Below are 14,480 nucleotides of genomic sequence, written 5' to 3' on the forward strand. Positions count from 1 at the left end.
AAGCACCCACTACACTCTCTGAGTGGTTGGCGTTAGGAAGGGCATCCAGCTGTAGAAACTCTGCCAAATTAGACTGGAGCCTGGTGTTGCCATCCGGTTTCACCAGTCCTCAGTCAAATCGTCCAACCCATGCTAGCATGGAAAGCGGACGTTAAACGATGATGATGATGATGATGATGATGATGATGATATATATATATATATATATATATATATATATATATATACACACATATACATACATACATACACATGCATATATACATATATGTATGCATATTGGTTACACGCAACTGGCACCTGTGCCGGTAGCATGTAGAAGCATCCATTATACTCTTGGAAGGCTTGGCGTTAAGAAGGGCATCCACCCATAGAAAGCATGCCAAATCAGACTGGAGTCTGGTGCAACCCCTCCTCTGATAAGACCATCCAACCCATGCCAGCATGGACAATGGATGTTCAATGATGATGATGATATGTGTGTATGTGTATATATGTGTGTGTGTGTCTATCTATATATACATATGTGTATGTGTGTATAGATATGTGTATGTATGTATATGTGTATGTGTGTGTATATATATGTAAATATTTGTGTATATATGTGTGTAAATGTACCTGTGCCATGTAACAGTTCCTATCCATTTCCACGTAAAATGCACCCAGTATACACTATAAAGTGGTTGGCATTAGGAAGGGTGTCAACCCATAGAAACCATATCCAAAATGGACTTGGATCTGGGGCAGCTCTTCAGCTGGCCAGCTCCTGTCAAACCATCCAACCCATGCCAGCATGGAAAAAAGATGTTAAATGATGATATATATATATACATATCTATATATATGGCAGGTGACTTGATGCATCAGTGGTAGGTGAAAAGAGCCAATTGAAATCATGGTTCCAGAAAGCTTTCAAAAGAAAAGACTGTAATTACATGAAGCATTAATACAGAAAATAGCTTTTACTTAAGCAAAGAAGATAATTAGTTGGACTTTTTAATTCTTGCACCAAACTAAACTCCCTTTCTTAGCACTACTGTAATTGTTGTTTAGTTTTTGATTAGCCTATTATAGCTAAGTAAAAATACTTAACAGCCAAAGTATGTGTATGTGTGTGTGTGTGTGTGTGTGTGCACATGCATATGAAAAGTACTATTGTGTTTATCTTTACATTTATATGGTATGGTTTGTTTTGCAAATTTGAAATATTTTGTGTGAATTTTTGGAGAATGTTTAGAGATGGACATTCCTTCCGTTTTATTCAGCTGAAGTGGGAGTGGTGTGGCTCAATTTTCAATTGAACCAACTGAGTGAGAGGAGAGGAGTAATACTGTTTGAGTGAAGCTGTGTTCGAAATAATAATGTGACAGTGCAGCACTTTAGTGGCACCTCTGCACATGGGAATTTTGCTTTAGCCATAATTTTTAAATAAAGTATTCAGAGAAATTTACTAAAATAATTAATTTCTCCATCATTAAGCAGGTATATTCACACAACTCAAAATGTCCTGATAGCACAGGACGGGCCTGAGCTCAGAAAATATATAGGGTTCTATCTAATGAAAGACAGAACAGTGGGAAGTAGAACTTAACTGGTGTTCACAGTAGACATTTTTACTTTGTTTTACTTTATTTAACCCTTTAGCCATACCCGACCCAAATATTCTGTTTTATTTTCAAACCAGCCAGATTTGGCCTCTCACACCTACCTTATAATGTCATTCTAAAAGTGAATAAGAACGTTGAAGTCTTACAGCTACAAGATGATGCACGGTTAATTCTAAACAGTGAATGTATAAGCACTATATTTGACAGAATAATCTGCGTACTAAAGGGTTAAGCGAGTTTGTTGATTTGGGGACGATGGTTTTTATTTCATTACAGAGGTTTCATTCACTCATCATGATAGAGGCTACAGAGACACCCATTGCAGTGTGTGTACTTGCTGAAGTGCAATATACACAAAATGATATTGAAGTTAGTAATATTGGTTTCAAATTTTGGCACAAGGCCAACACGTTTGTGGGAAGGGGTAAGTTGATTATGTTGACCCAATGCTTGACTGGTACTTATTTTATCGACCCTGAAAAGATGAAAGGCAAAGTCGACTTTGGTGGAATTCAAACTCAGAATGCAAGGACGGATGAAATACTGCTAAGCATTTTACCTGGCATGCTAACGATTGTGCCAACTAGCCATCTTATTGAAGTTAGTAATATTGATAATTCTATGCTGTTTCTTTTGTCAGTTTGTCAAAAGGTGGATTTATAGTTTAATTACTAGCTGTTGAAGCTGTTCTCATACAGTCCAATATATGGTGTAGGAGTGTGTATGTGCGTGTGTGAATATATATATATGTTTATATGTAGATAATGATGTTATTTAAAGCTTGTTTAAAAATGACATATATACTGAGAATAGAATCAAATTTATCATCAAAGGAATACTCTGCTCTCACCTTGTCAAAGCTTCTGGCCTTGAACCATTGGGAATCATTATTATTAAATACTCCACTGTACTCTGATATATTTTATTAATGATTTTTGTATTACCTTACTAGGAAACAGCATCATCATAATATTTATGTTTGCTTTTCTATGCTTGCATGAGTTTGAGTGCTCTTTCCAACACAGTAACTTACTGTTTGTTACTGTCTTTTGTAATTTTTTTTCTGAGGTTCAACAGTCTGAGATTAGCTTTTACAACTGCTGCCAGTATCTTCCTTAGTCTTCCTTTTCAAATATGTTATCCTGGTACATCTTAACCCATCTATCATTCATAATCTGCATCACATGTCTGTCCCAATACATTCTTCATTCTTGTATACTACAATTGATTTCTCTTATACCTGGTTTATCTTTCGGTTCGTCTGTACCACACCAACATTACACATTTTGCTGATTAATAAGCATAACCATGATATACATAATTGCCCTCCACACAAAAAACTAGATGATCATTAATGCCAATGTCATTTAGCACACACACATGACACCCTTGTAACAAACTAGGATTAGTTCCTGGTTGAAATAAATGAGGTATTCACAGTCAAACCATATCCAATCTGGTGATAATCACCATCACATGATTCTTGATTATAAAACGAAAACAACAAAGGCAACTAAATCCTAGTTCATCCACTAGACCGTGAAAAAGTCTAAGACCATCAATGAACCTTGCATGCTTATTATTCCTAGTAAAGAAATGGGAAAAATTTATAATATATAAGGTTTCCTGTGTGCACAAATCTCTCTTTTTCACAGTATTTTACTTTACAATTGGACGAAAAACATTCAACAATATATGCGAAATTCATTTATTCAAAGCTGAGGTTTTCCTTTTGCATTGTTCAAAATATGAGAAATGGAAATGAAACTCAGTAGTTTGTGTCCTTTATGTTAGCCTTCATTTTTACCAAAACCTTGTGATATTTGGTGGTGGAAAGTGTGTGGGAGCCTCTGTTATATATATATATATATATATATATATATATATACATATATATCAAACACACACATATATATATATGTATACATTATATAATTTGGTATAAGAAGAGACAAAAATTTAGATAATCATTCTATACTTATGATTTACATCAACATAATAAATACATATAACAAATTTACATCAAGACAAGGAACATATTAATATATTATTTAGGATAGAAATAAGTTAGAGGAGGTAAAAATGTATGTGTAAAGGATAAATAAATAAAGGTTGATATATTAATTAAAAATCATTTTAACTTTAAGGTTAAAAAAACGAGTTAAGTATTAAAAGTTGTAAGATGCATCGGCAGTAGTGAGAAATCCTAATTATGGATTTAAAAGTTTAGAGGAGTTCCAAAGAAATGTTTATAGAGGGTTATATAAATTGCATAACCCTCTATATACATTTCTTCAGAACTCCTCTAGACTTTTAAATCCATAATTAAGATTTCTCACTACTGCTGATGCATCTTACAACTTTTAATACTTAATTTGTTTTTTAATCCTTAAATTTATAATGATTTTTAATTGATATATCACGCTTTATTTATTTATCCTTTACACGTACATTTTTACCTCCTATAACTTATTTCTATCCTAAATAATATATTGATATGTTCCTTGTCTTGATGTAAATTTGTTATATGTATTTATTATGTTGATGTAAATCATAGATAATATACACACACACACACACACACACACACACACACACACACACACACACACACATGCACATATGTATGTATGTCTATCTGTCTATCCGCCATGATAGATCGCTCGCCACTAAACCTTTTTTATTTTTTCTCCCTGTTTCTTTCTGTGTTCCTTTCTGTTGAAGAGCGTAGGCTCGAAACGTAAAAGACTTTCTCACTTTCTGAGTGTTAAACTAATGCTTCTGTTTGTTGTTTACACACCCATCTTTGTCTTTTGCTTTTTTGTAAATTCTCACCATCTATCTATCTATCTATCTATCTATCTATCTATCTATCTATCTATCTATCTATCTATATATATATATATATATATATATATATATACATACACAATGCACACACACACACACACACACATATGTATTTGTGTAAATATGTGTACAGGTGTATCAACCTATAAAAGTCTAATGCTCTACTGACTTGAGGCTGTGCGGGCATGGATGTGTGGTGAGAAGTTTGCTTTCCAATTACATGGTTGGGTAAGTGTGTCTTTTATTATAGCCTTGGGCTGACCAAAGTCTTCTCCTTGTCTTGACCTTGCATGTAGTTGCAAATGATTGTTACTATCATATGAGCTGTCATTCATTTCCAGTATATTATGAGAACATGTGTGGCCATGGGGGAATTACTACCTTGCTTGGTAACATGAAGGGCATTAGGTCGTGGAAAATCTGACTTGTGCAATCATGGGAAAATGGATGTTGAAATGAAATGTTATTCACACACACATACACACATTTAGATGACCGAACTGCTTGTATTTAGTTCTGAGTTATATCACTTTGCACAAGGATTGACTCTGTCTAACTTTAGTCTATAAGAAGATGGGCAAAACAAGTACCATTGAAAGACTAGGTCAATATACTGCTGAAACCCCTTACAAACTATGTTCTGGCACGACTGCAGTCGGAAGATTGACACAAGTAAAAAACCATGTAAATGTAAATAGGCATTTAGCTGGTATACTTAAACTGGCAGAATGCACCCCTGCAAACGTCCAGGTCAGGTTTCCGGCCTGAGACCAGCTTACTCTCATCATCTTCATGTTCTTGCAAAAGGTCACAAGTGTTGTACTGGCTTTTTTGATAGGTTATTCCCAGGTGTTACTTTGTGAATTGAAAAAAGAAGGTAGTACACAGTCCATGGTGTAGTTATTTAACCTCTTTGCATTCAAACCGGCCATATCTGGCCAACGTATTCTTCCTGTTTTATATTCAGACCATTAAGATCTTTCCCACAATGTTATCCTAAAAATGAACAATCATCGAAATCTTGAGGTTATGAGATGATACATGATTAGTTTAAAACAATGTGAATAAATAGACATTAGATTTGAGAAAGTAATCTGAATGCTGAAGGGTTAACGTGAGGATCTTGTTATTACTGGAGTTTCAATCTCTCTGAGCTTTGAGGCAACCAAAATCACAGCTTGAAACTCCTGTCTCACTCTCTGCCACCATTTCTTCCACTCTGTTTTTGTCTTCAGTCTGTCTTAGTAATCAGAATAATGGCGTTCAACAACCAGTGCCTAAAGAAGCAATTAATAGTTTCAATGCAAATTGTCAATTTATGTTTCTATTTCATGAGCTAGGCACATTTTGTCATGCTACTGTCATTAGAATGGTTTTTTCATGTTAAACTAAAACATCTTTTCTAACATGCATCAGTTTTTATTGAGTGTTTTTGTCTTACTAGATGAGCTGCTTTTGCTGTAGTATGCAGCATTCACGTTTCCTCTGTTTCAGTTCAGTTCTTTGAATCCTTCTAAACTTTATTGAAGAACAAGATTATTTCTTTCTATATACTCACCCTAATCTTTATCCTGGTTGCTCCATTCTGAAGTCACTTATATAATTTTGCTCGGCATAATTTTGACACCTTGAGAAAATTTAGAAAATTGATTTTTCATGGTTAAATGAACATCTATTGGTGTAGCAGGGCATAGATGAAAACTAGCAGGTTAAGTTATAATGTCTTGTGGTGCTTTAACCATAGACGTTAGTTGGATTATATCAAGCAGTCAGGCTAAACATTTCCAGATTTTTCGTAGGATGTTTTGGTAGTCAACTTCATTGAAATAACTGGTATTTTTTTACTGAATTAAAAGTTATAACCCATTTGGTAGCATATTTCTGTTAAAATACACTGCCTTTGTTTCAAATAATTTGGAAAATAATGAAGAATTTAGCAAAATAACTGTCATATTAAGCTGCTATTTGGAAGTAAGTTAACTTGAAATTTTTATGGAAGGCTTTAATTAGATTACTTCTAAAGAGGAAGCTTGAACTAAAAATAGGACTAAAGGTATAGGGAAAAAAAATTACATTCAGGTTACACTGTGGTACACCTAGTATCGTCTCATGGCACACCGGTTGTGGAGCACTGGTGTAGATTTACAAGACATTTCGCACTTTAATTAGTAGCTATATAGTTGTATCTTTTTCTTTTATTTCTTTTACTTGTTAGTTTTTGGAACCACCTTGAAGAGTTTTAGTTGAACAAATCAACCCCAACACTTATCTGTTTAAAGTCCTATTCTATCAAACTCTTTCACTAAATTGCTAAGTTATAAGGATGTAAACAAACTAACACCAGTTGTCAAGTAGTGGTGGAGACATTCACACACACACAACTGGTTTCTTTCAGTTCACCAAATCTGCTCACAAGGTCTTGGTTGGCTGGGGGCTCTAGTGTAGACACTTGCCCAGGGTGCCACTCAGTAGGAATGAACCCCAAACCATGTAGTTAGGAAGCAAACTTCTTACAATATAGCCATACCTGTGCCTATCAGAATAATTTTCTACATTGTCTTAAGTTTTGTGGACGAAATTTTATGATGTAGGATTGTGTAGATTGTTACTGAAAGAATTGTAATCCACAAGTTTAGATAACTTCCTCATTGAAACATAAACAACCCCAAAATTACTACTGGAGTGGCTTCAATATATATATATGTAATCATCATCATCGTTTAATGTCTGCCTTCCATGCTAGCATGGGTGGGATGGTTTCACAAGAGCTGGTCAGGTAGAAGCCTGCACTAGACTTCTGTGACTGTTTCTGCTTCACTGATTGATCAAGTGGTTGGCACACCCACACAGAATTTGGACCTAGTAAGGAAATTGATGTTGAAGTGTTTGAGCAACATACATAAGACTTTAACATCTCTTTGAGAATACTGTAGCATATGTAGGTCTGTTTCCCAATGTAAAAAAAACTTACATTTATGACCATCAACAAAGATGAAAACTACCTAATCTGTTCCACTGATGGCAGTAACTTCAGATGCTTTGGGTCCTACGTTGCTGACATTAAGAAAGACTTCTTGACAGGCAGAGATTTCTGGCATAGTATGGTGAAAGACCTCTTCATTTCAGTCATTCGAAGAGGTGTTAGATGGGATGGATATTTAGATATGAATGTATTTATGATTGTTTGGGCTGTCTGAGGCATATGATTGTACGTTGAGGTGAAGTTAAAAGATTATTAGTAAATTCAATGAGTTCAAGCTGGTTTCTTCAAAGATAAACGAGTTGGTAGTCCTGTCAATATACCTTATTTCTTTAGAGCATTAAACCTTCCTTTTTCTTTGAGTTACAAATTTGTCTTTTGTAAATATTGTTTTTTTTTTTATGGACAAAGTCTGCCCAGTCTAGTTTTTTCCTTTGTAACTCTTTTCTTCGACTTGTTTCAGACTGTGGCCATGCTGGGGCAGTGCCTTAAAGATTTTTAGTTGAATGAATTGCCCCCTTATTTTTTTTTAAGTCTGGTACTTATTCTATCGGTCTCTTTTGTTGAACTGCTAAGTTACAGGGGACATAAATAAATCTTGTGGTTTATCAATTTTAATGTTGTAAAGTCACTGTGTATATAAACAAGAGTTTAAAGATTGCTATATTTATAGATCATGTCTTTATAGAGCATATGGCTTACCTCAGTCAGTGTCATGTTTAACCCTTTTGATACCAAATCACCCAAGACTATCTTGATTTAATGTTACAGGCTCTGGGTTTTAAAGTGATCTAAATTAAAACTTGCTATTAAAATTTTCATGTCATATTATGTTCCAAAGATCTGCTTAATAATTAGTTATTATACTATATTCCTTATTATTTTAAAAATTAATTGAAAGAAAAACTGTATTTTAACAGAAATTTGGCAACAGAAGGGTTAATACTTGTCGTTCAACTTTGAAAACATTGGACTCAGCTGTTTTCCAAATTAATTTCTCCTCAGTTTGCAGAACCATTCCTTCTATGCTAGAATCGATAAATAGATGTAATAAAGAATACAAGTTGGCACTAAAGGAATGGAAAACATAGAAATATTAGCTGCTATCTGTTAAGCATTGGAGCAATCTAAATAAAGAATATTAATGCCACTGGTCACTTGTTTTTCAGTAACCTTTTTTTCTTGGCTTGTCCATGTTTGTAGCTCAAACTATTAGGGCCAGTAAATGCTTTTGAAAGCAATGTTTAGAGTACATCAGTATTTTCAACAAGGCTCAAGTATACCCCATGATGCTGTATTACTCATAGATCTGAAAAAGCCATTCTAACATTCTAGACCAGAGTCACAAGAAATATATTGCCTTCATACTTTTTTATAATCCCTTTCTCATATTAAAGGAGTTTCCTATTGGAGGAATCTTTAGCTTGAAATGGTTATAAGAGTAGCCAATTGTAAGGATAATGAATTATTTTGACAATATCTAATTAAATGTCCAGAATCACACATTTTTCCACTCATACAAAAATGAATTGTTATAAAAAAGTTGACAATCTTTTTTTTCCTTCTAGTTTTGATAAAAATTGATGGACAGAGAATCTACATCTTGTTATTTCTTGCTCACTTATGAAGAGAAGAAAAGTTGAAGGTATGTATCCAAATGTTTTCTTACTTCTGGTCGTTGAGTTTCCCTGCCACCAGTTCTCTACAAATGTAGCTAATATCCCCAGTTGTTTGACTGGAAATTCTCATTCTGACCATTTTGTCTTTCATCTGGAGTATTCTGTCATAAGAAATTGGGCATAAATCCGGTAGCTACATGAAATTTCTTTCTGAATAGTGAGTGCAGTGTAGCATTGTAAGGAAGTAGTGTAAAGAGAAGAGTAAGAGGAGGCAGTTCTGAAATGAAAAATGTCAAAGGTTTTAAAGACTGCCTCATGTTCTCGTGTTAAATGTAGTTGTAGAAAAGCCTCTTCATTTTTGATACCCTCCCTAAAGAATTTAGGATTGTAGACAACTGTGAAAAAGTTTCCATAGAAGAATCAATAGCAAATGAGGCCTGAAGATCAATTATAGGTTATAATTCTAAATTGGTGAAATTCTACATCTTGATCTCTTAATTAGACACAAAACCAAATTTTTATCAGGGAAAGAGACCTGATATATTTTATCAACTTTGAAGGAATGAAAGTAAAGTCAATTCTAAATGGATTTTAAAATCAGAATGGTGATGTAATAAATTAAATACTGTACAGTTTATTCCACTAAAACTTTTCTACTGACTTGTCACTGTAGCAGTGTTCTTTATGGAATGGCAGAATAATTAAAGCTTTGGGCAAAATGCCTAATGGTTATTTTGCTACTGCCTTATAACATTTTTAATTGAAATGCTGCTGAATTTGACATAATCTTTTATTCTGGGTCCCATAAAATAAGTACCAGGATTAATCTAATTAATGGTATCCATTTCCCAAATTCATGACTATCATAGAAATGAATATTAACCATTTATTATTGAAGATATTGATTTATGCAGGTGAGGGGACATGTTGGCATGGACATGTAAAAAGAATTTGCAAAACATCACCATCATTCAGTTGTGCTACTTGCACAGGTTCTCATGACTGTCACCACCCAATTCTATTATCCATACTTGAATTGGGAGCTTGAGTCATAGAGAACCTTTCATTAGCTGATTACACAAACATGGATGCTGCCTCCAAGGATACATTGCACTTACTCTCTTGATAGAGCTTAGGTGATCCTGACTGTTGATTTTATTGGATTCTTCCACTCTTGATCAATGTAAGAAGCACTGTTGGCTCAGTTGGGCTCTTCCACTGCCTCTTCACAATCTGCCCTGTTGCTGTTCCATGACTTTGCTGTATCCTTGGCAAAGTGGCTGAATGGGTGCTCTACTTTGCCAAAGGGCAGCCCATAACTGTGCAGGGGACGGTCATCGCTCTTCCAAAATACCTGCTTACCCATCATAAGATATACTGGCTAAAAGTTGATGTGTGCTGGTAGGTGGTGGTGGTGGTAATGATAACTGAGGTTAAATGCACAGACTTAGATCATAGAATGTTGAGTCTTAAAGATGACGTAGGAACAAGATGGAGATAGAGATAAAAGATGTATAAGATTCATCTGTTTAATTTAGATGTTAAAATGGTGTGAGGATGCCACTACTAATAATGGATTAGAGGAAGGTGAAAGTGTGTGGAGTCTTGTCATTAAAACCTTTCTATGTTGAAAGCCTTAAACTTCTCTTTTTTTTTTTTTTTTTTTTTTTTTTTTTTTTGGTGTATTTGTCATCTCTCTATGAGATGTGTCTTCACAATACCTACCACTTTTCAATTTTCGCTACACTGATGCTTATCTCTGTTCTCTTTCTAACACAACGGTCTCTACTCTTCTTGAAATGCTGACTAGATACTCATATCTTCTAAATTCAGTTAATAAACCCTGCTCTTATCTTCCTATGCCTATAGACACAAGCACAACTGTAAAGAAGTTTGCTTTGTGACCACACAGTGTTAGGTTCTGTCTGATTGTGTGGCACCTCGGCAAGTGTTTTCTACAATTGCTTAAGACCTTGTGAGTTGAATTCATTGATGGAACTGTTTGGAAGCCCATTGTATATGTACATATGTGTGTCTGTGTAAATGCTTACATTTTTCTGATCAGTGGATAGTGTTGTTAGTTAACATTTCCTGGTCAACAAATTTTCTGGTAGCTCTGAGCTTTTTAAGATAAGGAAAGAAAATTCCCTTGAAAAACTTACAGGTTAGCAACAAGGACATCTGGTTATACAACAATGCCTCAATAATATGTATTCTTCTAATGTAGACTATCTATATATATATATATAAAGCATAGTCAGGCGGTATAAGGGGTAAAGATAAACTTATTTATCCATCTGGCTTCTATATGGTTACACCCGTTTTGTAATCTTCATATAATACTAATTTCAGTATGCAAAAAATTATAAATGTTTGCATCAATATGGATGCTCAGCATTATACAATTAAGTTTTGTCTTCATAAATTAATACAACTAAAGAAAGCTAACTCATCGGATTGTATTGTATAATGCTGAATATACATATCAATGCAAACATGTCCATTTAATTTTTTTCATACTGAAATTAATACACGAAGGTTATGAAACAGCTACAATCATATAGATAGATAGATCTAGCTTTACATCTCACACTTCCTGACTATATATATATATATATATATATTCCTCAGTGAATAACTTATTGCTCAGATTTTCTGTATTTTCAGTTACATGGACACATTGTGTGACACTACATTGTTATGTGGACTGATAGCCTAGTCCAAATGAGGAGCTTGCTGTGATAGCTGCATGATTCTCTGAATTCACACTATCATCATCATCACTTAACATCCATTGTCCACGCTGGCAGAGGCTGGACTACTTTTTATACATAGGTGCAGGTGTGACTGTGTGGTAAGAAGCTTGCTTCCCAATCACATGGTTCTGGGCTCAGTCCCATTGCGTGGTACCTTGAGTAAGTGTCTTCTACAATAGCCTTGGACCAACCAAAGCCTTGTAAGTGGATTTGGTAGATGGAAACTGAAAGAAGCCCGTTTATATATGTATGCATGTTTGTCCCTGCTGCCACCACTTGACAACTGAATCTGGTGTGTTTATGTCCCTGTAACTTAGCGGTTCAGTGAAAGAGACCGATAGAATAAGTACTAGGCTTACAAGCAATAAGTCCTGGGGTTGATTTGTTCGACTAAAACTCTTTAAGGCAGTGCTCCAGCATGGCCGCAGCTAAAAGACTCAAACAAGTAAATGAATGTGTGTGTGTGTGTGTGTGTGTGTGTGTGTGTGTGTGTGGAAAATTGTCATTTCTATTTGTCTGCGTGTGATTAAGTAAAAATAAAAACCCACAAAAAATGTTGTCATGCTTATATTCCTGGTAAACAATATGACATGGATCTATGAAGTAATAGAATAAAATTTATATTACTTATAAAGTTTATGACAAGAAGAACGTCCAGTTGTAAAATCAATTCCTCCAACATTCCAACATATACCATCCATGGAAAATGGACATAGAACAAACAGGTGGACAGGAACATCCCCTGCAGAACATTTCTTTCAAGCTACTTTCATCTTTGACCTTGCAAGAATTTTGACTTCATTCATCTCACCTAGTTTCTGAAGACCTCTAGTTTTGCAGACTAACTAAAACAGAGTAGCTAGAACAACTACTAATTGACAGTTTATGATTTGGTTGGAAAGCAAGTTTGTGAATCATGCAGTCATGCCTGCATATTGGTTGTGTGTGTGTGTGTGTGTGTACGCATGAGTGTGTATATATCATCATCATTTAACGTCCGTTGTCCATGCTGGCATGGGTTGGACAAATTGATGGGATCCAGTGAGTCACAGGGCTGCACCGGGCTCCATGTCAGCCTTGACATGGTTTCTATGGCTGGATGTTCTTTCTTATATCAAGCCACTTCAAAATGTGTACTAGGTGCCTTTTTTTTGTGCTACTGGCTCTAGTGGCTGGTGGCACATAAAAAAAAGTGTGTATGAAACTGATATATTCACATTATGATTGCTTCATTCTGCACTTTCAAAGACCAGTGAATTATTAAAAAAAAATTCCTCATTTAATAGTCATGCAAAAGTTGGTGTCAGGGTTAGGGTTAGGTATCTCGCCATAAAATGCTGTCTGAAATATTTGCTATCCAATCTTTGCTAGTGTGACAGACACATTTACTAAATGAATGCCTGTTTTTCCCACGCGAAATGAATGAAAGAATTTAAATGTTTTCTCTCTGTCTGAAACTACTTTCTTAATTTGTGTTTCATCTAAATACTTCAGGTGTCAACCATGGATCCTTTCAAGATTTTAAAAGGTATGGCTCCTCTGTTGTGCCAGAATGGTGGTATAAAAGGAGAGGAGGAGGCTGTAACCATAGCTAGGTAAGTGATTGTTAAATTTATATTTAAGGACATGTGTGCTTGAATGTTTGAGATAGTTGACATGTATTATTTGTGATATTGGTAAATTTTTACCACTACACTGTCTCACGAGATGGGTGTTATCTCTGATGGTGGACTTTTGGGATGGCTATCACTACCTCGTGTGGAATGAACAGAGTAAAGAATTTAGTGGTTGTTTTCTTCTGTGAAAGAACTTTTTGTCCAAAAAATTTGATGTTTTAACATTTTTGCCCTTTAATTCTGTGCCCTTTTCTTGTAAATGTTTACTGTTACCTCTGCACCTGTCTTATGAGACAGGTGTAATAGAACAAGAAATTAACATAATGGCTTCTTATTGTGGTGTTAGAATATGTTTTTACCATACAAGGTAATAATTACAAATAAAGGAATACATTGAAAGGTATTAGCTGTCATTAGTGCCAGTAATTTGATATAAAGCAAATTCAAAATGGTGAAGAAATTGTGCAAGTATATAATTAATTGGTATGTACACACAGCAAAACATATATTGGAAAACTAAAAAGAAATTTGAAGTAGTTAAACTGCAGTTTTTTAAGCTGTTTACTCTGGAACTTTGAACAGATGTAAGTACATTGTATACTTTGTACTCACACAATCTCCTTTATTTTTCTGTGAACAGGGTAACAAATTCTATTTACCTGTTTTTAAAGGCTTAAAAAGAAACTGTAGTTTAACTACCTCAAATTTAGATGTTATTATAAATATACTTTACATACATACACCATTCTATTTTATGATGTCAGAAAAAACAGGATGAAGGGTTTCTTCAGTTTCAGCCATTCCTCTTGAGTAACAGTGGATAGTTACTGTCTTTCTGCTTAATTAGTGCTTTGAAAAGATAGGTTTATGGTCTGAAGTGAGCACCTGTAGTGTATCTTATAGCCTAGTCCTAGTACTGACTGTTCTAGACTTGAAATGTCTGAGTTTGTTTAACTTTAGCCTTACTGGCAGTTTTAAGATTCTGCTTTATAGTCGGACAAGTTGTGTCAGGGCTAAGATCGTCTGGGTTATGTATTTACTAAGGCTTGTTC

General features: G+C 34.7%; 1 protein-coding gene across 5 annotated transcripts in view; it reads left to right on the forward strand.

The window, feature by feature from the left end:
• LOC106872693 (serine/threonine-protein phosphatase 1 regulatory subunit 10) overlaps positions 1-14,480 on the forward strand; it is a 158,069-nt gene that overhangs the window by 16,473 nt on the left and 127,116 nt on the right. For all 5 annotated transcript variants that reach the window (XM_014919769.2, XM_014919770.2, XM_014919771.2 and 2 more), the window contains 2 exons: positions 9,006-9,082; positions 13,307-13,407. In XM_014919769.2, coding sequence (XP_014775255.1) covers positions 13,316-13,407 — 92 coding nt within the window. In that variant the 5' untranslated portion in view covers positions 9,006-9,082; positions 13,307-13,315. The remainder of the gene's footprint in view (positions 1-9,005; positions 9,083-13,306; positions 13,408-14,480) is intronic.

This window comes from Octopus bimaculoides, chromosome 10 (assembly GCF_001194135.2).
Source record: "Octopus bimaculoides isolate UCB-OBI-ISO-001 chromosome 10, ASM119413v2, whole genome shotgun sequence".
Taxonomy (NCBI): domain Eukaryota; kingdom Metazoa; phylum Mollusca; class Cephalopoda; order Octopoda; family Octopodidae; genus Octopus; species Octopus bimaculoides.